The 27,500-nt window shown below is 49.6% G+C and overlaps 1 protein-coding gene across 1 annotated transcript; it reads right to left on the bottom strand.

Moving 5' to 3' along the window:
* On the bottom strand, positions 1 to 26,203 carry FKBP8 (FKBP prolyl isomerase 8). The gene is made up of 9 exons (XM_060232816.1): positions 26,136 to 26,203; positions 20,130 to 20,449; positions 18,204 to 18,373; positions 15,182 to 15,270; positions 12,371 to 12,588; positions 9,550 to 9,722; positions 7,489 to 7,566; positions 4,031 to 4,168; positions 1 to 2,132 (listed from the first exon to the last, which is right to left on the bottom strand). Exons 2-9 carry the CDS (start codon positions 20,419 to 20,421, stop codon positions 2,046 to 2,048), a joined length of 1,245 nt encoding a protein of 414 aa, XP_060088799.1. The 5' UTR covers positions 20,422 to 20,449; positions 26,136 to 26,203; the 3' UTR covers positions 1 to 2,045.
* Positions 26,204 to 27,500: the final 1,297 nt, after the last annotated feature.

The following is a 27,500-nucleotide window of genomic DNA, read 5'->3' as shown; positions in this document are numbered from 1 at the left end:
TGCCTTGAGAGGTGTTAATTTATTAGGGGCGGAGGAGGGGACGCTGTCGGTTCACAGTTTATATCTGACAGAAGGCCAACTCCCCGCCCCCCTACAGTATTCTCAAAAATATATTTCTCCAACTGAAGCAGGGCTAGCTAAGGTTGGCGCCAAGAGTTGCCAACACAAGGCTGGTGCCACGACGGGGAACGTACTGGGCAGCGCTTTCTTTGTAGCGTGGACTCCTTTGCCTATTAGGCCACAACCCCCTAATGTAGCCAATCCTCCAAGAGCTTCCAGGGCTCTCCATACAGGGCCTACTGTAAGCTCCGGGAGGATTGGCTACTGGGGTCGAATTCTAGCAGGGGCTCCTCTGCATATTAGGCCACACCCCCTGATGTAGCCAATCCCCCAAGAGCTTCCAGGGCTCTTAGTATAGGGCCTACTGGAAGCTCCTGCACTGGTTACAGCAGGGGGAGTGGCCTAATGCGTAAAGGAGTTCCTGCTACCAAAAGAGCCCTGGTTCTGGGAATGGAGTGTGGGGGGCAGCTGTGCAGTCTTGGCGGGCAGGGGGGCACAAGGGAGTGGAGGGGACCGACCAGTAGGGACGGGCAAGAACCAGGGAAATCAAAAGGCTTCCATCAAAACGGCTTTGGTACAGGCAGCAGGTGACCATGCATGGGTGACGCCGCAGGGCTTTTTTTTTTTTTTTAGCAGGAACTCCTTTGCATATTAGGCCACATCCCCCTGATGTAGCCAATCCTCTGAGACTTTGCAGGGCTCTTCTCACAGGGCCTACTGGAAGCTCCAGGAGGATTGGCTCCATCGAGGGGGTGTGGCCTAATAGGCAAAGGAGCTCTTGCTAGAATTCCACCCCTGCTCCTAGGGCTTTTTTTGTAGCAGGAGCTCCTTTGCATCTTAGGCCGCACCCCCCTGATGTAGCCAGTCCTCCTGGAACTTACAGTAAGTCCTGTACTAAGAGCCCTGTAAGCTCCTAGAGGATTGGCTCCATCAGGGGTGTGTGGTCTAATATGCAAAGGAGTTCCTGCTACAAAAGAAGTCCTGGGTTGAGGGTATACAGGGGGCAGGGGTGGCTGGAGTAGAGTACTCCAAACAATCTCCGGTGTTACTCCCGTCCCCCAACACACACAGCCGCCTGCGTGCGTTCACTTCCAGGCACACATGTCACCTACGGAATCCTTCCGATGTCCCCGGTCCCTGTCGATTGGATTCTGAACCTCCGCGGGACAACTTTCTACAGGGGGGCGACAGGCACACTCCGACAGCAGGCCGTGCACCAAAAAACAGGGCAGGATCCACCCCTGGCCTTAATTTGTTTGCTCCTGTACGGCTGGGGCCTTGTAAAGCAACATATCGAAAACATAACCCTCCTCTGCCCCACCCCCCAAAAAAGGGTACTGACAGGAGCTGTTACTCCCGAGTCACCCCAGTAGCCCTGAACAGCTTCTCTTCCCGGGATTAAAGCCAACGCAACCGCCAGTCTCGAAACTTTTGCCTCTCCCACTCCAGCAGCCGCTGGCTTCTCCTCCTTTTACGTTTTCCCCATTTCCCTGCCGGCTCAATCCACACAAGACACTTCTCTTTTTCTCTTTGGGGTTGCAAAGGACAAGCTGAGCAGAAATGAGTCCCAGGGGGCTGGGAAAGCAGGGGAGGAGAAATGAGACGCCTACCCACGCACCGCGAAAGATTGTGCAGCATGTCCATGGTAGGGAGATGCGGAGAGGCACGTGTGTCCAGTTTTTCTTGCCCCTCCCCAAAGACTCCCCCCCCCACCTGGCCCTTTCTCACCCCTGGCTTTCCAGCCAGCAGCCACACAACGCTGGGCCTTCATTGCCACCAGGAGGGGGCAGCTCCCGTGGAACGGTTCCAGTGGCATTTCGGGGCAGATGAAGCAAAGTCCCCGCAGCCCGTCCCCAGCCAGCCTAACAGTCCATGCTGTGTAGCGATCACCGAGGGCCAGATATGGGTGGAAAGGGGTCGGGTGGGGGGGGAAAGGGCCAGTCTCGGGGCCTTGCTCGCCAAAATGCGCTTGCTGGGCGACGGCGCTAGTTCCTGGCTGCTATGACGACCGACAAGGCCACGCCTCCTAGCGCCACAGCCGTGGCACCGAATAGCCACTTCCAAGGAATCGCCTGGGAGAAAAAGAGAAAGGAAAAAAACAGCCTTCAGTACCAGAAGCCGGACTCTATGTTTCAAATACTGTGAGTGGTCTTGCCCGGAGCTGGGGAGCCGTAGCGGTGAAGTGAGCGAGCTGCTAACCCAGAGGCTGCTGAACAAAGTAGGAGTCAAGTATCACCTTTAAGACCAACAAAGCTTTATTCAGAATGTCAGCTTTCGTGTGCTCTAAACACACTTCGTCAGAGAATAGGATGGAATGGCAAGCGGTCCTAAATATAGAGAAAGTGGGCAATGAGTTAGTATGCGAAATCATGGAAATGTTTGTTAGCAGATTAAACGAATCACAATTTGGGGTCTGGCGATTGTTAGTTTATGCTAATTGGGCTGCAACAACAAGGAGGCCATATAAGTCAGAATGGCAGATTGATGTCTATGTCATTAGGTGTGAAGTGCCATAAATAAGAGTCTGTTGTAATGTTAGCTCTGGGTTTAAAATGAGGGCATTAGTTTCTCAGAGGTTTAATTTAAACACGTAACACACAAATAAACATAATTCTAGTTTGCCATCAGAAAAAAAAAGGATATGTTCAAATATAGTGGAAGATGGGTTAGTATATGAGATATACAGCCAATAGACCTTATTTGAGTATGTCAACAGCCAATATACCTCGAGTATGTCAATACAAAAAAATATTATTCTGATACATTCTTCTAAAAGAGAAATACATTGGAATACTGTCGATATATGAGGATCCTCACTGAGAGTGGGTTTAGCATCTGTAATGAGATTAAAAAACCCAATATCCCTGTTCAGTCCTGGGGAGGTGTTTGTTCCAAGTTTCATAATAACTTGTAATTCAGCCATTTCTAATCCATTGCCCACTTTCTCTATACTTAGGACTGGTTGCCATTCCATCGTACTGTCTGAGGAAGCGTGCTTCATGAAAGCTTATACCCAGAATCAAACTTGGTTGGTCTTAAAGGTGCCACTTGACTCCTACGTTGTTCTATTGCTTCAGACCATCACGGCTGCCCCCCTGGGATCTACCCAAAGGCCTTTGGTTGTGATCTTGCCTCTGCCGTAAGCTTGCAAGCTGGCACATCGCTTAACCCACCTGCCCCCCACATCCGCCTTATGAATATCAATGGCCAAACTTTGCAGGAATGTTGTGAATACAAGACAATGCATGGAAAGTCCTCTTGAACACAAATGTACATGCATGCCAGGTATTAATGGCTGCCCTCAATTCAAGAAGGCAGAGCTGCAAACGAAACAAGCAGAAGGATTGGGAAACCTTTTCTAGCAGGAAAAGCAGAGGAGTTGGGGGGGTTAGTTTAGGGAACGGCAGAGGGCTAAAGAAAAAGTTGGGTGGGCGGTGCAGAACAGATAGATGGCAGATAATATAAAAGCATGAAGAGTCGCAATGCTAAAAAACTGAGCTCATCCAGCTCCCTACACTGCTGTCTCCCCTCCAGTTTAAGTCAGAATCTACATCACACGCCCCCATTCGCCTTCTCCCTTTTCTGATGACTCTCCAGGAACTTGAAGCCAGGAACCAGAGAGGGAGTTCAAACGGAGCTGTGAAATTCCCACCCTCTCCCCTCGCACCCTCCACCAACCCACCCTTCCTAGCCCTGTCGAGTCCTCACAACGTGTGGCACTCGCACCTGGCACCCGTCAGCTTGAACGGCAGCCCTTTCGGAAGTACGCCGGTCTTCTCGGAAGGGCTGCGAGGACGCCAAAACTTCTGGTCCCTCAGCATCTGGAGTGTTTGTGACCATGCCGAGCCTTCGGGCCGCAGGTTAAAGGACGCCGGCTTCCCCCTCCCACGGAAACACGTGACTCAATGAAAAAAAAGTCCTCCCCTCTCTGTAAGGCCCCGTGGGACGGAACTCCTTTCCCTCCACCTACCCGGGAGGACTTATCTTTACACTTAGCAGGGGGTCCGCTGGAATCAGCAGTCCCCAGCATCTTGCGGTACATCTGTGTCTCCACGCTCTTTTGGTCGGCGTGCTTCTTTGCCAGCTTTGAAAGCTCCGTGTGGATGGTCTGCAGGCCAACAGAGGAGAGGGAGACGTCACCAACTCTCTTGGGGGCAGGGGTTTTGGGGGGTATTTTTAAACAGAAACACACCACTTCAGGAGGCACTCTGTATTCCTGGAACTCGGTGCTCGGCCAAGGTCCCGTACGATTGGTCAGGGCTTCGGGGGGGGGGTGAGGCTGCTGCAGGGAACCGATTGTCTCAACCGACTTATAGAACAGAAGAAAAGGTAAAAGGTAGTCCCCTGTGCAAGCACCAGTCGTTTCCAACTCTCACCAGGAGTGGAATTCTAGCAGGAGCTCCTTTGCATATTAGGCCACACACCCCATGATGTAGCCAATCCTCCAGGAGCTTACAAAAAAGAGCCTTGTAAGCTCTTGGAGGATTGGCTACATCGGGGGGGGGGGTGGCCTGATATGCAAAGGAGCTCCTGCTAGAATTCCACCCCAGGCTCTCACGACATTTTCACGGCAGACTTTTTTACGGAGTGGTTTGCCATTGCCTTTGCCAGTCATCTACACTTTACCCCCGGCAAGCTGGGCGCTCAAATTTTACGGACGTCGGACGGACGGAAGGCTGAGTCAACCTTGCACTGCCAACCTGAGCCCAGCTTCCGCTGGGATCGAACTCAGGTCGTGAGCAGTTTGGACGGCAGTACTGCAGTTTGCCACTCTGTGCCGTGGGGCTCGTCATAGAACAGAATACGAAAATATTAATTACAATTTTCTAACAACCCATGCATATAATCACAATAATAGGCGTGCTACCATAATCCACTCCAGTGTTTCTCACACACAGACTCATGACCAAACCAATATAGTACAATGTCCAGCAAATATTTCAAACGGAATATTCCAACCGTTTCACAACGTAATTTGGGAAATTTGCAATAGACACGCCTTGAAAGAGACCTGGGTGCTTGTTCGGAGTGTCCGTTGCAATAAGTGCTGACGCGAAAGTCTTCTGAGACCCCTCTTCGAGAAAGTACTGGAAACGGCAAGTCAAATGAACGCCAGCGTGGGAGCAATTTTCCCTTGCTCCAGTACATAAGCCCTTCCTATAACCACAATTTCCCAAACAATATGGCGTTCCTATAGAACCAGACCTGAGTTCAATCCCAGCAGAAGCTGGGTTCAGGTAGCCAGCTTAAGGTTGACTCAGCCTTCCATCTTTCCAAGGTCGGTAAAATGGGTACCCAGCTTGCTGGGGGTCAAGTGTAGATGACTGGGGAAGGCAATGGCAAACCACCCCCTAAAAAATCTGCCGTGAAAATGTCCTGATGTGACGTCCCCCCGGGGCTTTTTTTGAGCAGGAACTCACAGGAACACAGTTCTGGCTGGCTTGTTGTCGGAGGTGTGGCCTAATATGCAAATGAGTACTTGCTGGGCTTTTTCTACAAAAAAAGCTCTGTGTCACCTCATGGGTCATTTTTCTGGGCTTTCTGGTGGGGAGAAGATGACACTGGATTTATACCCTGCCCTTCTTTCGGAGTCTCAGAGCGCCCTACAATCCCCTTCCCTTCCTCTCCCCGCAACAGACACCCTGTGAGGCGGGTGGGGCAGAGAGAGCTCTCCCAGAAGCTGCCCTTTCAAGGACAGTCTCAGAGCGGCCTACTATCTCCTTCCCCTTCCTCCCCCACAACAGACACCCTGTGAGGTAGGTGGGGCTAAGAGAGCTCTCCCAGAAGCTGCCCTTTCAAGGACAGAGTCTCAGAGCGGCCTACAATCCCCTTTCCCTTCCTCCCCCACAATAGACACCCTGTGAGGCGGGTGGGGCTGAGAGGGCTCTCCCAGAAGCTGCCCTTTCAAGGACAGAGTCTCAGAGCGGCCTACAATCCCCTTTCCCTTCCTCCCCCACAACAGACACCCTGTGAGGCGGGTGGGGCTGAGAGAGCTCTGGGAGAATAGCTGTTGAGAGGACAGCTCTTAAAGAACTGTGGCTGGCCCGAGGTCACCCAGCAGCTGCATGCAGAGGAGTGTGTGAAGCCACTGCAGGAAGAAAAGGGTAGGACCAGACAGACTTTTGGCTGGATCTAGCAGTGCAGCTTCTAGTATGCTTATGAATCTGTGTTTAAAAAGCTCTGCCAGATCAGCCCAAAAGAGTCCAGATAGCAGAGCTTCTTGTTTCCTGCAGTAGCAGAGAGAAGCTTCGGAGAAGCTCAGAAGTAAAGCACAAAGAAAAAAGCCCATCTCTGAACGGATGTCCCCATTAACTGGCATGCAGAGGTAGACTGAACGCAGAAGCTCCATGGCTAATAAAATTTGTTTAACCCTTTGGAAAAAAAAAATCTAAGCCAGCAGCCATCCCTCCTTCCTGTGGCAGGGAGTTCCAAAAGTTAACTCAGTGCTGCGTGACGTAGCCCCCCCCTTTCCTGATCACAATTATCGAGTCTAGCAGAGAGTTGCTTCCTCCAGGGCAAGTACATCTGCCACCTATAAGAGAAATTATCAGCCCGTTGTTGGAAAGGTTGCCTGGCAGATCAAATAAACTCAAATTAGATTATCTTCTGTCAGGTAGGAGCTGCCAAACAACAAGGCAGGTGGCTAGGTTCTGTCCCCAGGCTCATAAAGAATGCAAAAAGCGAGACAATTAGGCCAAACTGTAAATCGTTTAACAAATTTTAAAGTGACTTCTAAAAAGGGTTTCAAGGGTTAAATAATAATCTTTAAAATTCCGTTTTTTATTGTTATAACCCTCAAGTCATCAAATTTTAACAGTCAGAATCTTTGCGGGATTTGTTATATTACAGGGGTGGCCAACGGTAGCTCTCCAGATGTTTTTTTGCCTACAACTCCCATCCGCCCCAGCCATTGGCCATGCTGGCTGGGGGGCTGACGGGAGTTGTAGGCAAAAAGCATCTGGAGAGCTACCGTTGGCCACCCCTGTGCTATAAGGTACTTTTAAGGTTGTTCTAGATGACTAAAGTTTTCTGGTCAACGACTGTAATAATAAACCGAACTGCACCCACGGGTGGCCCCCTACACCTTGGGGTCCTGTCTGAGCCTGCGGGAGCCTTGGAAATTCTGACACAGAGCGGTGGATGGGGCCACAGAATAGCTGCCATGGCTTACCTTCGGTCACACAGTGGAGATTCTCATGCGGTGGCAGCAGCTGCTGCCGAAGCAACGCTTTTAAAAAAGAATTTGCACAGCCAATCAAAGCCCCAGTGGCCCCTCCGAAGCCTTGCTGGGCAAAGACCCCGGCCTAGCATTGCTCATTTTCTAAAATCGTTTCACAGGTCAACAGTGCCATAGGGTGCCATGGCCCCCGTTGGAGACCTCTGCCCTGGCTCATGACCTGCTAGAGGCGTGAGGTCTCCTCCGCTTACCTTATTGGCTGGCTCCAGTTTCAACGCGGCTTTCAAGATAGGGATAGCCTCACTGTACTCCCCTTGCTGAGCCAGGACCTAGGAGGGAAGCAGAGAAACACAACTGCCGGGGCGCCACTGAGCGGACAAACTCCAGGAACGAGAATCCAGGGACAAAAGGTGGTTGGTCCAGTAAAAGCTATTTCATGGATTTTGTTCTTGTTTGGGTGGGGGCGGGGTGTTTGCAGGAATGAGGGTTGCCAAATCCCCTGCAGCCTCCCCTGTAGTTTTCCCTCCCAAATTGCTAGAGCGTCCAGCAAAAACCATAGAGTTTTCCCAGAAGTTCCTAGAGCAGCCGGTGCGATGACGCCACTGTGAGCGCAAGGCTAGGATGTTTTTTTTTTTTTTCACAGGAATGAAATAAAAAAAGATTAGGTCATCTTCCATTTGCAAACAAGTTACAGTTTACGCCTGATAATAACATTTTGTGGGTGCGTAACTTTTTTAAGACGGCTGTCTTCCTCTTTAGTAAACACAGGATTGAAAAATGTGAAACTGCCGGTATGAACACTGGCCAGTCCAATGGAGAGTCTTTTCTATGGCAGGATGCTTGTCCCATGGCTTGCACCCGTGGGTTTTGCATTCTGATTATCAGTTTCAGAAGCCAAGCCAAAAAACATTTAACATTTCCCCTAGGCTTTTGGTTATTTTTTTTTTCCTTTTCTACGATGAGCAAACTTAGAAGAAGATGACTGCAGATTTATACCCCACCCTTCTCTCTGAAGCAGTCTCAGAGCGACTTACAATCTCCTATATCTTCTCCCCCCACAACAGACACCCTGTGAGGTGGGTGGGGCTGAAAAGACTCTCCCAGCAGCTGCCCTTTCAAGGACAGAGTCTCAGAGCGGCCTACAATCTCCTTTCCCTTCCTCCCCCACAACAGACACCCTGTGAGGTGGGTGGGGCAGAAAAGACTCTCCCAGCAGCTGCTCTTTCAAGGACAGAGTCTCAGAGCGGCCTACAATCTCCTATATCTTCTCCCCCCACAACAGACACCCTGTGAGGTGGGTGGGGTTGAGAGAGCTCTTCCAAAAGCTGCCCTTTCAAGGACAGAGGCTCAGAGCGGCCTACAATCTCCTATATCTTCTCCCCCCACAAAAGACACCCTGTGAGGTGGGTGGGGCTGAAAAGACTCTCCCAGCAGCTGCCCTTTCAAGGACAGAGGCTCAGAGCGGCCTACAATCTCCTTTCCCTTCCTCCCCCACAACAGACACCCTGAGAGGTGGGTGGGGCTGAAAGAGCTCTACCAGAAGCTGCCCTTTCAAGGACAGAGTCTCAGAGTGGCCTACAATCTCCTTTCCCTTCCTCCCCCACAACAGACACCCTGTGAGGTGGGTGGGGCTGAGAGGGCTCTCACAGCAGCTGCCCATTCAAGGACAACCTCTGCCAGAGCTATGGCTAACCCAAGGCCATTCCAGCAGGTGCAAGTGGAGAAGTGGGGAATCAAACCCGTTTCTCCCAGATATGAGTCCGCGCACTTCACCACGACACCAAACTAGCACCAAGCTTACCCACCAATCCGCTCACGACGCCAAACTAGCACCAAGCTTACCCACCAACCCGCTCACAAATACATAAACATAATTTTCCCATTACATTTCAGTTCTGATTTTAGTAATTTTAAGATTTTTACGCAATTGTTATGCTGATTTGAATGCATCTTGCACGGAAGCCCCCGGCTGACAAGCCAGACAACTTACCTTGTAAATAAAATCATCGTCAACAGAGCTTTTTTGTAGCAGGAGCTCCTTTTCCTATTAGGCCATGCCCCCCGTGATGTAGCCAATCCTCCTGGAGCTTACGGGGCTCTTCGTACAGGGCCTGCTGTAAGCTCCAGAAGGATTGGCTATATCAGGGGTGTGTGGCCTAATATGCAAAGGAGTCCCTGCTACCAAAAAAAAGCCCTGATCATTAATAATACATTTGGTAAGCACAGACAACAGGATGCTGCTCTAAAGAATTCCCCAAAAGGGGCTCCGCAACACACCCGTCCTCCTCCCCCAGCTAAGACCCCAGCTCTACCTTTCCTTTCCGGAAGAGGGCTTTGATGTTGTCCGGCTGCTGCTCCAGCACCTGATTGCAGGACTTCAACGCCGCCTCGTAGTGGTCCAGTTTTAACTGAGACGCTGCCAAGTTGTTCAGACACTTCAGCTTCACGTCCAGCAACTCAGCCTCTTCCTCTGGACTGAAATCAACTGAGCAAACAAAGGGTGACATTCAGGGCCTTTTTTTTTGTAGCAGGAGCTCCTTTGCATATTAGGCCCCTCCTAGGCTTCCCAATCCCCAGGTCCCAGCGGGAGATACCCCAGTTTTACAGGCTTCCCCCTTCCCCCAGCCAGCTGGCCGGCAGGGGAAGCCCCGCCCCCAGAGCCATCATGCACCTCCATGAACGATTCCCATAGGGAATGATGGGGAATTGATCCGCGGGTATCGGGGGCTCTGGGGGGCTGTTTTTTGAGATAGAGGCACCAAATTTTCAGTATAGCATCTAGTGCCTCTCCCCAAAATACCTCCCAAGTTTCAAAAAGATTGGACCAGAGGGTCCAATTCTGAGCCCCAAAAGAAGGTGCCCCTATCCTTCATTATTTCCTATGGAAGGAAGGCATTTAAAAATTTGTGCAGTCCCTTTAAATGTGATGGCCAAAACTCCCTTGAAGTTCAATTATGCTTGTCACACCCTTGCTCTCGGCTCTGCCCCCAATGTCTCCTGGCTCCACCCCCAAAGACTCCTGGCTCCACTCCCAAAGTCCCCAGATATTTCTTAATAATAATAATAATAAATTTATTCTTATATCCCACCCTCCCCCGCCGAAGGCGGGCTCAGGGCGGCTCACAGGCATGGCATTCCATGGTTCAATAAAACAATACAGTACAGACAATAATTTTAAATAATCAATTACATAATAAATTAGTTAAAATAGATAAAATAGGTGCTAAATTACTATGAGTCATAATATCCACAAGATGGCTGGGTAGCTACACATCAGTTTAGCCAGGTTCTGTTTCCAAGGCAAGCTGTAAAAGAAATGTTTTACAAGCCCTGCGGAATTGATTCAGGTCCCGCAGGGCTCGCACCATCTCTGGAAGATGATTCCACCATCGAGGGGCCATTGCTGAGAAGGCTTGCTCCCTGGTCGTCTTCAATCTAGCCTCTCTTGGCCCAGGGATTGTCAAAAGATTTTGAGAGCTGTACATGGATTCATTGAAACTGATAACGGACTGTGGAAACCATTGGCATTTATGAATACACTTCAAAGGCTTGGGCTTTAAACTATTTCTCATAATAAAACTACAGTCAGCCCTGCAAGTAACTCCTTCACATGGCAACCCTAACCCCCCCGGATGTAGCCAATCCTCCTGGAGTTTACAGTAGGCCCTGTAAGCAGAGCCCTGTCAGGCAATGTTTCATTGAAGTTATTGATGCTTTCTGATCATGTCTATTTCATGCTTACTAACCCCATTGCTGAATAAAATACTATGCCACTAATATCTGCGCCCTGCAAGAGAAGGAGGAGGGGTGGGAATGGAAGGCGCTAAAACTCCAAAGGCCAGTAAAGCCTTTGAAGTGCAGAGCGCCAAGCTCGCCTCTCTGGCGCCTCCCAAGCGAAGCAAGGACATCACCAGGGGGGAGAGTGGAGCCATCACCAGTAACAGATAAGCAGGCGTGTGAAGGAGTTACTTGCAGGGCTGACTGTAGTTTTATTATGAGAAATAGTTTAAAGCCCAAGCCTTTGAAGTGTATTCATAAATGCCAATGGTTTCCACTGTCCGTTATCAGTTTCAATGAATCCATGTAGAGAGTAACATTGTTGTAATCAATAAATGAAACTTAGTTTTGAACAAAGACAAGTTTGATCATTTTGAAACTTCAATGAACCGTTTGCTGACAGTAAGCTCTTGGAGGATTGGCTACATCAGGGGTGTGTGGTCTAATATGCAAAGGAGTTCCTGCTACAAAAAAAGCCCTAGGAGCAGGGGTGGGATTCTAGCAGGAGCTCCTTGGCATAATAGGCCGCACCCCTCCCCCCAGATTTAGCCAATCCTCCTGGAGCTTACAGTAAGCCCTGCAAGAAGAGCCCTGTAAGCTCTTGGGGGATTGGCTACATCATGAGAGTGGCCTAATATTCAAAGGACTTCCTCATCTTAGAGAGAGCATTGGGTTCAGGTGTTACTGGGGGGGCTGAAGGGAGAGATAGTTGTGAATTCCCTGCATTATGCAAGGGGTTGGACTAGATGACCCTGGAGGTCCTTTCCAACACTACAATTCTAAGTGGTAAAAGCTGCACGGTTTGGGTGAGGGTAACAGCCTACACAAGTGTCAGCATACATCTCTTCCAAATTATTGCTTTCCTAGTCCTATTACATTGCTTATTAGATGTCTCAACCGATACTCCCTCTAAGCCACGGGTGGGGAACAGTGGCTCTCCAGATGTATTTTGCCTACAACTCCCATAAGCCCCAGCCAGCATGGCCAATGGCTGGGGCTGATGGGAGTTGTAGGCAAAACAAAACATCTGGAGAGCCACTGTTCCCCACCCCTGCTCTAAGCTGCGGAGCCTTGTGAACAAAAATTCTAATTCGTGAGCGACTGGCATTACATTTGTGAGCTACTGCATAAATTAGGTTTGTTCTGGGGCCCCTCTTCCTGAGCAAAGACAAAAATGTGTGAGCTGGAGGCTAAAAAAAATGGTGAGCTAGCTCACACTAACTCAGCTTAGAAGGAACGCTGGTCTCAACCTATCAATTACGCCGACTTAACACTCGGGAATCCACCTCACGCCTTGGCGAGAAAGGCAGACTACAAAGCAGTTAAAAGGTGCCTCGCGGAGTGGCCACCAGGTACCTTTGGAACTGGAGCCGATAACCTTCAGGGCGATGTCGTAGGAGTTGATGGCCAGCACGTAATCCGCTCGCTGGTAGTGGGAGTTGCCGCGTTCCCTCTTGCGGTTGGCAAGCTCCACTTTCTCTTTCCCGCTGAGCAGCTCCAAGTCCGGGGCATCCCGCACGGCCAGCAGCTCCGCTTCGAGGGTGAGGGCCGCGTCGGGAGGGATGTCCGGGCTCCTGCTCAAACGGATCGAGAACACCAGAGGCCATTTTGTAGAAAAATAGGTGGCGGAGCTCATTAGTACATGCCGCCCCCCCACCACCACCAGCCAAAAGCAACCCGGTGCAAGAAAGGAGAGCCCCGGGCGAGCGAGGCCTGCTTGGGCTGGCTAGAGATCCAGCCAACCCAAGCAGACCTCGCTCACCTGGGGCTCTCCGGGGCCACACACACACCCCACAGTCAAAAGGTCAGCAAGCCACCCACCACCCAAAATCACATAAGAAGTGGAGAAAGGGTGGTGTGGGCTTCTCCGGGGGCTAGTGAGGGCTGCTGGGGGTGTGGCAAAGCCCCTGGTGGCTGGCTGGCTGCCCGCTCTCCTAATCCAGGGATTGTTATTCAGCTGCACCTCCTATTCAATGGACAAGGTTGGTGGAGAGGAAGAGGGGGGTCATCAGAAAGCTTCAGGAGCTGTGCTCCTGTGAGCTCCTGCGGAATCCAAGGCCTGGAGAACACCCATCAGCAAGGAAGTCATCTGCCGGATCAAACCAACAGTCCGCCTAGTCAAGTGTCCTGTCTCTGACAGTGTCCAGCCCTGATGCTTCTGGGTGGGGCCTTTTTTAGTAGCAGGGACTCCTTTGCATATTAGGCCACACATCCCTAATGTAGCCAATCCTCCTGGAGCTTGCCGTAGGCTCTGTACTAAGAGCCCTGTAAGCTCTCGGAGGATGTTATCAAAGATTTCAGGTTTTCACGGCTGGTAACTTCATTAGGGTTTGTAGAATCTTTCGGGATCAAGTGCCGTGTTCTACTGGAGAAAGTTTTCCTTCCAGACGTTTCATTCTCAGAGGATGGGCTACATCTGGGGGGTGTGGCCTAATATGCAAAGGAGCTCCTGCTAGAATTCCACCCGAGTGCATGGTATAAAAAGATCTCAACCTGAGGCCCCAGAGAGCTGCTGCCAGTCTAAGTAGACACTACCAACCGACGTGGTGGGCACAATGTAAGGATTAAGCGTAAAGCAACTTCACATGTTCACGCGTATGTTCAATCTATACCACTAATCGCTTAATAAGCCTCTATCACAGGGGTAGCCAAACCAGCTTAACATAAGAGCCACACAGAATAAACTTCAGATGTTGGAGGGAGAGAGGAAGGGAAGGAGGGAGATAGATGGGGTGGAAAGAAAGCAACTTTAACTTTAAATGCATTCTCCACGCCGCTGGCTGACTTGGCCTGGAGAAATGATTGAAAGAGACAAATGCCTTCTTTAAGCTGGCCAACGGGGCAGTGGGGGCTTCAAGAGCCACACAATATAGTTCAGTTTATTTTAGGGGCGGCCAACGGTAGTTCTCCGGATGTTTTTTTTGCCTACAACTCCCATCAGCCCCAGCCATTGGCCATGCTGGCTGGGGCTGATGGGAGTTGTAGGCAAAAAACATCTGGAGAGCTACCGTTGGCCACCCCTGGTTTATTTGATTTATACCCTGCCCTTCCCCACTGAAGCAGGCTGAGGGCAGCTCACAAACATAATAGAATAACAACAGAAACAGTTAAATGGGACCAGCATACCTGCGGGACCGTCTCTTCCCGTATATGCCCCGGAGGTCGCTTCGTTCGGCCTCCCAAGATAGGCTGACTGTCCCCGGCCCAAGAGATGCCCGTCTTGCCTCTACCAGGGCCAGGTCCTTTTCGGTCCTGGCCCCAACCTGGTGGAATCAGCTCCCTATGGAGATCCGGGCCCTATCTGGCTTGTTAGCCTTTTGTAGGGTCTGTAAAACGGAGCTGTTCGGAAAGGTTTTTGGGTGAGGCGGCGGGCATCTGCCCATTAGATCGGTTGGCCTCCCCTACTGTACTATCTTACTGCGCTGATTAGCTGTACTGTCTTGCTACACCATCTCATTACCGTATATGGTCCTGCTGAACCATTCTGTTGGACTGAACATTGTAACTGGTTTTTATTGTCCTGCTGTTGCGATTTTATTGCAATGTTATTATTTACGTTGTACTCTGCTCCAAGCCCCTGAGGGGAATGGGCGGAATATAAACAAACAAATTATTGTAGTTGTTGTTATAGTTATTATTGTCGTCGTCATTATCATCATTATTATATATTATCAAGTGACTGTTGCATTTTAACCGTTTTATTGCGACTCTGATCCTCCCTGAGTCCGCGTGGGAAAGGGCGGAATATAAGTTAACCAAATAAATAATAATAATTAAAAAAGAAATTAAACATTAAAATAAACAATTTTAACCACTTAAACAATTAAACAATAAGTTAAACAATTAAAACTGCGTAAACAAGTTTTGGAAAATCCTTTTCCCACAAGATTATTTCCCCACCTGATCTCCTTGTGTGAAAAAAGCCACATGTGCTTCACGACCTGCAGTTTGGCCCCCCACCCTCCGTTCCGCCACTCTATCACATCTCCCTTTAGGCTCTCTCCCAGCCTGACAACAAACACCAACTTTTAAAGCCTTTCCTCATAACGCAGAGACTGGCAAACCCTCTGTCGATCCCACTGCTCTTTTGAAACAGCCTCCCTGTGTGGAAAGACTCCCCTCACACACACACCCCCACACACTTCCCTTGTCTGTCCTGCCACACACCTGCCCTGCGAGCCATGGCAATATTTCGGATCCGACTGGATGAGGGCAGTCTCCCCCACCTCCATCAGCTGCACGCATAAGTCCAGGGCCTGCAAGGGAAATAAATGGAGGTTGTGAGCAGCTAGAAATGGCTTTTTGAAAATCCCTTCGAATCACAGTCATCTAAGCCCAGCCCCCTGCACAATGCAGGAAACCCACAAACACCTCCCTCTAAATTCACAGGATCTTCATTGCTGTCAGATGGCCATCTAGCCTCTGTTTAAAAAACCTCCAAGGAAGGAGAGCCTACCACCTCCCGAGGAAGTCTGTTCCACTGAGGAACCGCTCTGTGAGGAAATTCTTCCTAATATTTAACTGGAAACTTTTAATTTCAACCCATTGGTTCTGGTTCGACCTTCTGGGGCAACAGAAAAGAACACAGCACCATTCTCTATATAACAGCCCATCAGGTATTTGGTTATCATATCACCTCAGTCATCTCCTCTCCAGACTAAACATACACAGCTCCCTCAACCTTTCCTCATAGGACTTGGTCTCTAGGCCCCTTGCCCTCCTCTGGACATGTCTCAGCTGGTCTATATCCTTATTAAATTATGGTGCCCTTAAAAGTCAAGACCATAAACAGAGACATGGGGAGGGTGACCCTCTCCTGAACACAGCTCAGCACCAGCTTTGTGTACAGAAGAGGACGAGACTGGATTTATACCCAGATCTTCACTCGGACTCTCAAAGCAGCTTACTATCCCTTCTCTTCCTCCCCCACAACAGACACCCTGTGAGGCAGGTGGGGCTGAGAGAGCTCTCCCAGAAGATGCCTTTTCAAGGACAGAGTCTCAGCGGACTACAATCTCCTTTCCCCTTCCTCCCCCACAACAGACACCCTGTGAGGTAGGTGGGGCTGAGAGAGCTCTCCCAGAAGCTGCCTTTTCAAGGACAGAGTCTCAGAGCGGCCTACAATCTCCTTTCCCCTTCCTCCCCCACAACAGACACCCTGTGAGGCAGGTGGGGCTGAGAGAGTTCTCCCAGAAGCTGCCCTTTCAAGGACAGACAGAGTGGCATACAATCTCCTTTCCCTTCCTCCCCCACAACAAACAACCTGTGAGGCAGGTGGGGCTGAGAGAGCTCTCCCAGAAGCTGCCCTTTCAAGGACAGTCCCAGAGCGGCCTACAATCTCCTTTCCCTTCCTCCCCCACAACAGACACCCTGTGAGGTGGGTGGGGCTGAGAGAGCTCTTCAAGAAGCTGCCCTTTCAAGGACAAAGTCTCATAGTGGCTCACAATCTCCTTTATCTCCTTCCCCCACAGCACACTGTGAGGTGGGTGGGGCTGAGAGAGCTCTGACAGAAGCCACCCTTTCAAGGACAGCTCTGCAAGAGCCATGACTAACCCAAGGCCATTCCAGCAGCTGCAAGCGGAGGTGTGGGGGATCAAACCCAGTTCTCCTGGATAAGATTCCGCTCATTTAACCACTACACCAAACTGGCTCTCTGAAGTGTGACCCCCTTCACCTTAAAGGTCCTGCTGGACTCAAAACTTTGTTTTGTTATGTTCCAGTACTTCCAGTAAAAACGATGCCATGATGGGCACTGGGAGTGGCAATCCCCATTCCTTAACACCTCTGCGGTGAAAACCTGATACACTTTGCACCAGACATCAGAGTAGCGTTGCCAAGTCCAATTCAAGAAATATCTGGAGACATTAAGGGTGGAGCCAAGATCAAGGCTGTGACAAGCAGAATTGAACCCCAAAGGGAGTTCTGGCCCTCACGTTTAAAAGGACGGCAAACCTTTTCAATGCCTTCCTTCCATAGGAAATAATGAAGGATAGGGGCACCTTCTTTTGGGGCTCATAGAATTGGACCCCCTGGTCCAATCTTTTTGAAACTTGGGGGGTATTTTGGGGAGAGGTACTAGATGCTATACTGAAAATTTGGTGCCTCTATCTCAAAAAACAGCCCCCCCAGAGCCCCAGATATCTGCGGATCAATTCTCCATGATTTTCTATGGGAATAAATCTCCCTAGGGAATAAAAGAGTTTCCAGCAGACATTTCCCTCCCCACCCGCTTTCTGACGACCCTGAAGAGGGGGGAGGGCCTCCAAACCGGGGGATCCCCTGCCCCCACCTGGGGATTGGCAACCCTACATCAGAGCAGAGAACAGCCGCATGTTTAGATTGGAAAGAGCATGCTGGCAAATAGATCTAAGCTTTGCTCCAGAGCTGGAATTTTAATAGGAGCTCCATTGCATATTAGGCCACACCCCTCTGATGCAGCCAATCCTCCAAGAGCTTACAAGGCTCTTTTTTGTAAGCTCCTGGAGGATTGGATACATCAGTGGGGTGTGGCCTAATATGCAAAGCAGCTTCTGTTAGAATTCCACCCCTGCTTTCCTCTATGTCCAAGCCTCGAGTTCTTTGCACATGCAGCGGGGACACATTTTTGTACGTATTTACTTCACTTATTCCGTGCTTTTCTCCCCACTGGGGATGCAAAACATTCTCCTCTCTGCCATTTTACCCTTACAGCAACCCTGCAAGGGAGGCGAGAGTGAGAGGATGTGACCACTGTTCCCTCTAAGCTGAGTTAGTGTGAGCTGGCTCACAATTTTTTACCCTCTGGCTCACACATTTTTGTCTTCATGCAGGAAAAATGTCCCCAGGGCAAACTGATTTGTGCAGTCGCTCGCAACTTGAATGCCAGTAGCTCACAAATTAGAATTTTTGCTCACAAGACTTCACAGCTTAGAGTATTGGATGTGACTGACCCAAAGTCACCCAGAGAGCCAGCGCGGCCGAGCAGGGATTTGAACATGAGCCCCCCCGGATCCCAGACCAACACTCTTCCCGCTTCTCCACACCAAGCTGTCACCAAGTCCAGCTGAAACCGAACAAACCAACAACAAGAGAGCTGTGCCTGCAGCCCCAATTTACCAGTATTAACATGTGGACAGCTAAAGTGTTTATTGCCAGCAGGGGTGGGGGACAGGGCGTTGAAAAAGGCCTCTGTTTGCAGATGCACACCCACCTGGATGACATCACAATCGCCCAGCGTGAAGGTGAGGCTCTGATTCTCCTCCACCAGCGTGCCGTCCTCCAATGTGGCTTTTAATCGAATGGTAACGTCCTGACCCTTAACCGGCCGCGTCTCCCTGCCTTGACCGGCTACTAGGACTTTCTTCTTCAACGAACCGCTCCCTGAAGGAGGATGAGAGGAGGGAGGGATGGCTGTAGCTAATACCACCATGATTGGAACATAAGAGAAGACACGTTGGATCGGGCCAATGGCCCATCCAGTCCAACCCTCAACAAAGTGGCCAAAAAAACTCCAGGTGCCATCAGGAGGTGAAGCCCTCTCACTGTTGCCCCTCCTAAGCACCAAGGATACAGAGCATCACTTGCCCCAGACAGAGAGTTCCATCTATACTCCCTGGCTAACAGCCACTGATGGACCTCTGCTCCAAATGTTTATCCAATCCCCTCTTGAAGCTGGCTATGCTCGTAGCCGTCACCACCTCCTGTGGCAGTGAACTCCATCTGTTAATCACCCTTTGGATGAAGAAGGACTTCCTTTTATCCATTCTAACCCGACTGCTCAGCAATTTCATTGAATGTCCATGAGTTCTCGTATTGTGAGAAAGGGGGAAAAAGTGCTTCTTTCCCTACCTTCTCTAAAAAAAGGTAAAGGTAGTCCCCTGTGCAAGCACCAGTCGTTTTCAACTCTGGGGTGACGCTGCTTTCACAACGTTTTCACGGCAGACTTTTTTACGGGGAGGTTTGCCATTGCCTTCCCCAGTCATCTACACTTTCCCCCCAGCAAGCTGGGTACTCATTTGACCGACCTCGGAAGGATAGAAGGCTGAGTCAACCTGAGCCAGCTACCTGAAACCAGCTTCCGCTGGGATCGAACTCAGGTCATGAGCAGAAGCTGGGTTCAGGTAGCCGGCTCAAGGTTGACTCAGCCTTCCATCCTTCCGAGGTCGGTCAAATGAGGACCCAGCTTGCTGGGGGGAAAGTGTAGAGGACTGGGGAAGGCAATGGCAAACCACCCTGTAAAAAGTCTGCCGTGAAAACGTTGTGAAAGCAACGTCACCCCAGAGTCAGAAACAACTGGCGCTTGCACAGGGGACTACCTTTACCTTTTTAATCGTTATTATTAAGGCCTTCCACACTGCATCGTCACCATTATTCCCCAAGGCCATCAGTGTGTATGTCTCTCTCTCTCTCTCTTTCTCTCTCTCTCTCTCGGCTTGGCTTCGCGAACGAAGATTTAAGAAGGGTGCAATAGTCCATGTCTGCTGCAGGCTCGCTGGTGGCTGACAAGACCAATGCGGGACAGGCAGGTCCGGCCACAGTGGCTGCAGGGAAAAGTCTGATTTAGGGTTGGTGTATGTAACACTTTCAGAACAACGTCACACACTTCTTCCAGTTAACGTGACGGTGGGGTAATTAGATGGCGTGCTATCTCTTTCCCTTCCCCTCCAGGACTAATTGAAGGATGTTTTAACTGTATGACAGTTCAAGAATATTTTGAAATGCAGGCTACACAATATCTTAAATACACGAAGGGGAAACAAACAAGAAGACGGGAACGAGAAAGGAAAGACTATGGCCCAGTCATGTCTTTCTGGTTGCCTAGTTGTACAGAGCAGGGGTGGAATTCTAGCAGGAGCTCCTTTACATATTAGGCCACACACCCCTGATGTAGCCAATCCTCCAAGAGCTCACAAGGCTCTTTTTGGTAAGCTCTTGGCTACATCTGGGGTGTGTGGCCTAATATGTAAAGGAGCTCCTGCTAGAATTCCACACCTAGTACAGGGCAAGATTTTGGCTGGCCAGAGCCGATCAAGAAGGCGCCGTGTTCAAATTCCACTTCCCTCGCACCACCTGAATTCTGGCCTGCCCCGCTGCCGTTGAAAGCACCTTCCTGATCCGTAAAGCAAGAGCTCTTTACCCAGGACATCCGTCCACTCTTCTGCCGTCTCCGAGCCTTCCTCAGCTGGCCGCTCCGACATGGATCCCGGGGCTTCCTCCTTCGGTGCCGTCGGCTTGCTGGCGGGCACATCCTCCAGTGGAGGAAGGTCGTTCATGTCATCCTCTTCCTCATCGTCCAGGACTTCAAAGTCTTCGCCACTGTCCATCACGGAAGCGTTGGCTTTGGCAAGCTCCGGTGAGGTCAGGTCGAGGAGACTGGCACCGTCCCAGTCCGAAGAAACATCCCCAGGGCTGTCCCCACTGGAGGCCATGGCGCCCGTGCCCGCTGGATCTGCCTAGCTGTGAAAAGAAAGGGGGAGAAAGGTCAAGGGGGTTGCCTGCCGTTATCTTTTTGAGATGCGGTGACCAGAATTATACACAGTACTCCAAATGAGGCCGCACCATCAATTTATACAGGGGCATTAAAGCTGCAGTGCTGCAGTCGGAGCCCTCTGCTCACGACCTGAGTTCAATCCCAGCAGAAGCTGGGTCAGGTAGCTGGCTCCAGGTTGACTCAGCCTTCCATCCTTCCAAGGTCGGTAAAATGAGTGCTCAGCTTGCTGGGGGGGGGGGAGTGTAGATCACTGGGGAAGGCAATGACAAACCATCCTGTAAAAAGTCTGCCGTGAAAACGTTGTGAAAGCAACGTCACCCCAGAGTCGAAAACGACTGGTGCTTGCACAGGGGACTACCTTTCTTTATTATGATACTGGCTGATTTGTTTTCAATTTCCTTCCTAATAATTCCCAGCATGATGTTGGCCTTTTTTTATTGCAAACGCACACTGTCTCGACACTTTCAGTGAGTTATCTATCATGACCCCAAGATCTTTCTCTCTTCCAGTTCACACCCCATCAACTTGTATTTATAGTTAGGCTCTTTGGCCCCAATGTGCATTACTTTGCACTTGGCCATGTTGAACCTCATTTGCCATGTTGATGCCCACTCGCCCAGCCTCAACAGATCCCTTCAGAGTGCCTCACAATCTTCTCTGGTTCTCGCCATCTTTGTTTATTAACAGGCTATATTAATTATAACCAGGGCGCTTTTTTTTTTTTAGCAGGAACGCACAGAAACGCAGTTCTGGCGGCTTGGTGCCAGAGGGTGTGGCCTAATATGCAAATGAGTTCCTGCCGGGCTTTTGCCACCAAAAAGGTCCTGCGTGAAACAATGGTGATGTCAGGGGGAGTGGCCTAATATGGAAATTAGTTCCTGCTGGGCTTTTTCTACCAAAAAATGCCCTGATTGTAATCCAATTTAGATTCCACTTGGTACTAACCGTATTGTGTAAACATGTTTCCATTTACTAACACTCACAAGGTCTCTTAATGAAACACTCGGCAGTTGGTGAGATATGAGATGCAACTGGCCGGTGGAAAGTGGCCACAGGAAGACACGTATCATCTCGCCTCCCTGAACAACACCATTCAGTGCCAACTGAAGGGCAGACTTTACCTTGACTATTACAGCTTGGAAAGAACTGTATTTTATTTTCATAAATATATGGGCCGGGCCAAAGGAAGCCCGTTTGAAAACTACAAGGGATAGGGCCTTCTCCGTAATGGCCCCTTCCTGGTGGAACCAGCTGCCGGAAGAGGTAAGGGCCCTGCGGGACCTTGCTCAATTCCGCAGGGCCTGTAAAACAGTCCTCTTCCGGCTGGCTTACAACTAACCGGCACTGAAACTTGAAACTGAGTGTAGTTTGTAAGACCGCCGTATGTCTCGAATGTTTTAAGTACATAACTGTGTGAAATGTTTAGATTTTAACTATGTAAATTGTGAAATGTTTAATTTTATACTTTTATGTTAGATTTTATATGTTGTAAGCCGCCCTGAGCCACCTGGTGGGAAGGGCGGGATATAAATTAAATAAAAAAAATAAAAATAAATAAATAAATAAAGACTTTCAAAGGACTTTTGGCGGGCACGGGAAAAAAATAGCCATTGCCCCCCTCCTTTTCTACATTAATTGGTAACTTTCAATTTTGCCCCAGTCTGGCAAGACCTGAACTGGTAAAACACTTGCCATGTACTAAACACTTGCTTAATTATCATCATTACATTTCTTTTGATTGAACCTGGGCAAAACCTTACACCAGGGGTGTCAAAGGGCTGTCTGCTTCCTTCTCCCTCTCTCTTGTTTCCTTCTGCATTGCAGCTTGCTTTGCCAGGCTTGCTCAATCGCACAGGAGCTACAGAGCAAAACCTCTATTTTCTCCGTTGGCTGAGTCTCTTCCCTTGGGGAGGAGGGGGGGGGGAGGCAGAGCTTGCTTTGCCAGGCTCTCTCAATTGCACAGTAGAGCTACTGAGCCAAGCCTCTCTTCCATCTATTGGCTGAGGCTCCTCTCCCTCCTGGTCTGCTGGGGAAGGGAGGAAAGAGCCAGAGCTTCCTTTGCCCAGTTCCTTGGATCCCATGGGAGAGATACAAAGAAAGTGCCTTTAAGACCAACAAGTGCTAATATTGGTTTTTGTCTGTGTCCTTTATAAAGTTTATACCTCTGCTACCTAATCTTAAATAGGTACTCTAATGGCTGACAAGGTCTCATTTATGTCAGATCTGGCCCTCATAACGAATGAGTTTGACACCCCTGCCTTACACCCTGTCACATGGAGAGCTTTGGAGTCTACTATATTTGGTGGGTTCTCCTTCTGGCCATCACTACTAGTGCGACCTCAGACCAGCAGGCAGAAGAGGAAGGAATAGGGTTGCCAAGTCCAATTCAAGAAATATCCGGGGACTTTGGGGGTGGAGCCAGGAGACATTGGGGGTGGAGCCAGAAGCAAGGTTGTGACAAGCATCATTGAACTCCAAAGGGAGTTCTGGCCATCACATTTCATAGGACCGCACACCTTTTAAATGCCTTCCCTCCACTGGAAATAATGAAGGATAGGGGCACCTCAAGAAATAGCCCCCCCCCCCCAAACCCTGGATCAATTCTCAATTAAACCCTATGGGAATCGGTCTCCATAGGGAATGACATTTCCCAGCAAACATTTCACTCCCTTCCCCACTTTCTGAAGGCCCTGAAGCAGGAAGAGGGCCTCCAAACCGGGAATCCCCTGCCCCCACCTGGGGATTGGCAGCCCTAGGGAGGAAGGCAGGAGGCAGCAGAAAGAGACACGGGCAGGCTTGATCCCATGACTGCCACCACTCAGAGCAAAAGGGCAGGCTGTTATTGCTACCACCACCAAGCAACGGAAGGCCTTCCTGAATCCACAGGGCCTCAGCGGCCGCCCAACACCACCTACGCCTGACGCCAGTCCTCATATTCTGTCTGCTCAAGGCAGGCAACAAAGCCCAACCTTTCTCCTGACTGAGAGAAAGTTCTGGAATCTTCTACAGTGCGTGCTGATTCCCAGCACAGACAGGCCGAGGTGCCTCAGGGCTACATTCCCCCTTCAAGGCTAAACGTCCAAAAGCCATGTTTTCTATGGCGATAAACGGCCTTGCCTACAGTGGTTTTCCCCTGAAACACCTAATTAAAACAGGGACGGCTGTGAAACAGCAACGAGTGAGGGTGTTTTAAAACCAAAGCGCAGCACTTTGGAGAACAACGCGCAGTATTATTATATTTCATTGGCTGTAGGAAATTTGGAAACTGAAACTCCAAGGAAATTACAGGGGAAAGGAACGAAGAGTTTACAGCGATCCCTCAGGCTCTGAGAGGCAGTCTGGCGTTAATATTCTCCCGCCGCAAAAGGGAAGGTCAAAGCCAAAAGTGACTTTCCTAAAAACCATCGAGAGAATTAGCCGCGGAGCAGAGATTCACACTGGAGGCTCCAACCACTCTTTCGATGCCTTCCTTGTGACAAAGAGAGGTGTTGGGAAGTCCAACCAAACTCCGTGCCACTAGAGACAGGTGAAAGATTTGTGCTGGCTATTAACTAAGAGACGGGGGTGGCTGAGTGATATCAGTAACTCCCGAAAGAAGCAGGGAACAAACACCCAAGCCCCAAGGAAGAGAGCGACACATGAAGAACTGGTTTGGGTAGGCAGTGATCCAGCCTCAACTGACTGGCAGGACAGGCTGCAGAACGCCGGTCGATCTCGTCACCGCGGTTCGGCAACATCCACGAAGCCCATAATTGTATTTATTACAACTTAATCCCACCTTTTCCCGAAGCGGCTCACCGCCGGCGACGCAGTCCCTTCTCCTTTAATCCTGCAAAAATAGATTAGGCTCAGAGACGGTGGCTCGCCTCAGTTTGCCCGGCAAGTTTCTCAACCGAGAAGGGATTCGAACACAAGTCTCCTCGACGCTTCCGCTCACGCTGGCTGCCGACTCAGACTCCCACATCAAAACGAAAGGCGCACAAACACCAGCTTTTTTACACCGGCAGATTGCGCGGAGCAATCGCTACACGCGAGCCAGGATCGACCCATGTTGACGCACTCTCTCCTCGGCCCAGCGTCTCATCCTTCCGGAATCATCTAAGCACCTTCCCAAGCAAGACAATGCCAGACAAAGAGCAGTTAGTCAATCCTTGCGCTTGTGAAACTCCTTGCCATAAGGTGCGGCCATGTTCTCTAGTTTGCACAGCTTTTCAAAAACAACAAGCTTTTAGCCTAAGTCCCGGACAATGCCCGTTAATGACCATTACCCACAATATGTTATACACGAGCCTCCATATCCAGAGGCAGCCTATCTTCTATTACCATATTTTAGGAACAAACAACAGGGGTGGCTCTTTCAGAGCCTGCTTGCAAGCTTCTAAGACAGCATCTGTTTCTAAAACAATGGATGTAGGTCCAGACAGACCTTAGATTTCCAAATAAATTCTTCTTTTCCTGTTGCTGCGCCCTCCAGCTTGAAAACCCCAAAGGGTGGGAAGACCTCACTCAGCGCTGCCTAAATTCCTCATAGGCAAAACAGGAATAACCTTGAGATCACCTGTCGGATGGCAATTCTCTTCAAGCGGCAAGAAAACTCGGGCCAAAATTCTGGCCGACTGTTTTGACTTCGCAAAAGGCACGCGAGGAACGCTCAGGCAAGGATAAGAGGAAATTATTCCACGCTTATTTGGGAACGACCTCACCGTGATCTGCCTCGTGGGGAAATTCTTAAAAGCCATAAAAATAATGTACACGAATGCTCCCAACTACTACATAAGCGCAGACTTCTTGTAGCACACAGGCACAAAAAAGAGACTGCGTGCTAAGATCAACAACTCGATCCAAAGTCCACCTCTTCTGAAGAAAGCACAGCCAGGCTCACTTCCTAGTTTCAGGACGGCGACCAGGTGCACATGGATGAGGAAGGCTCCACAAGACTCAGCTCAGCCCGATGGACTTTGAATCCAGGCTTACTCCCCAGAAGACCTATTGAAAATCATTAGCCACAACTTCCAATTGCAAATGCAAGGGGAGATGCTTAACCGATTGGCTGTTGGCTTGACAGAGAATCATAGCGTTGGAAGGGACCTCCAGGGCCATCTAGTCCAACCCCCTGCGCAATACAGGAAACTCACAAATATCTCCCCCTAAATTCACAGGATCTTCATTGCCAGGATCGTCATGGGCCAAAGTCACACCAGACCGGGAGGTGACCAGTCCACCAGAGTTTCTGCCGAGGATTGAGCTGCTAATCTTTAAAAAGCACCACCAGACTTAAACCAGAATATGCAAAAAGGAGAGAAAGACGGGCGATGGGATTAAAGAAAGATTTGGGGAGGTGGGGGAGAATCTGCAGCTAGGACTTCAATTCCATCTCCCCCCCCCCCACTCCCTCCTTCCCTTCCAAACTCAGATCTTAATCTTTAAACCTATCTGTTTCACTTGAACATCCACAAACATTCACACTTGAACATTCCACTCCGCACCCCCACCCACTTTACAGCCTGCCCGATTCTCTGTTGTGGTTAAAGAGATTTTTCTGTCTTGGATTCAGAGAGTACATAGATCGACCAGCCCTTATTTCACGTGGAGAGGGGGGGAAACAACTGAGCAGGGGGCCCCCGTCCAACTGCAAAAACCCCAAGGTGCTACCTCTTCAGAGGTTTGGCTAAAACACACACACACACACACACCCTGCAAGCTTTTTAGCAATACATAGCAGGGACTAGCAGCTTCCCCCCACCCTTTTTAAAGGATTCCCTCCCCCACCCGGAGAGCTACCTTGTTTGCAACACTCACCTGGTCCCCAGAAATGATCCTTTTCCCCAGCCCCACCCCTTCAGTTCCCCAGACTGGCTCAGCTGACCGCAGGAAGCCGATGCTACTGGCTGCTCGCCTGTTTCTCACAGCAAGAGCTCCGCCTCTTTCTCAACTACTTTGGCAACAGAGAAGTCTTAAAGGGACAGGGTGGCTTTTACTTCTTTCTTTTTTTAATTGAGTGAGTTCAAGGAAAGGTTGCATTTGGAAAATATAGGCATGGATAAAATATCAGACCACCAGGTATTACTTTTAGAAAGTCCCACCTATCAGAGACACATTTTATGGAGAATCACAGAGTTGGAAGGGACCTCCAGGGTCATCTAGTCCAACCCCCCTGCGCAAGGCAGGAAACTCACAAATACCTCCCCCTAAATTCACAGGATCCTCATTGCTGTCATAGAATCATGGAATCCTAGAGTTGGAAGGGACCTCCAGGGTCATCTAGTCCAACCCCCTGCACAATGCAGGAAACTCACAAACACCTCCCCCTGAATTCACAGGATCCTCATTGCTGTCAGATGGCCATCTAGCCTCTAGATGGTTTGCTTTTCTTTTTTGGGGCTATATTTCAAATTCCACCTAGAAAGAAACTAAGTTACCTAGAAAATATGCTCATTTTCCTTTGCATTAATGGCTAAGCTGTAAGATATTCTTTTTTTTCCCACACATTATTGTTATTTTAACTGAGTGGTGGTTTGATCGTTTTTGATGCAAATGACTGTGCTGCTATTGTTTAAATGTTAATGACTTTTTCGTATTATTAATAAAAAGGTTTAGAAAAGGCTATTTGCCCTACAAAATGGAGGGACTAGAAGATTCTAAGGGAGGTGGCGAAACACGTAGCAATCGTATCCGTTTAAGTGCAGCTTCTGGGGGGGAAAACTACTGGATTTCTTTGTTTTATTTCTAGATTTAAAAAAAAAAAATCCAAAAGCCAATGACATGTTATATTTTAACCAATTAAGCACCATTGAAATATGGGTGAAATCTTAGAAATTTTTTCAAACCAAATCTTCATCTTCATACTACTCAAATAATTTTTCTTACTATAAGGAGGGGTGGAGGAATGTCTGAGAAAGGTCTAGAGGGGTGGCCAAACTGTGGCTCAGGAGCCACATGTGGCTCTTTCACACGTATTGTGCGGCTCTTGAAGCCCCCAGCGCCCTGCCAGCTGGCTTGGAGAAGGCATTTCTCCCT

The sequence above is a fragment of the Heteronotia binoei genome, chromosome 2 (genome assembly GCF_032191835.1).
Source record: "Heteronotia binoei isolate CCM8104 ecotype False Entrance Well chromosome 2, APGP_CSIRO_Hbin_v1, whole genome shotgun sequence".
In the NCBI taxonomy this organism is placed as follows: domain Eukaryota; kingdom Metazoa; phylum Chordata; class Lepidosauria; order Squamata; family Gekkonidae; genus Heteronotia; species Heteronotia binoei.
The sequence above is the reverse complement of the archived record's forward strand: the minus strand, read 5'-3'. Positions and strand labels throughout refer to the sequence as shown.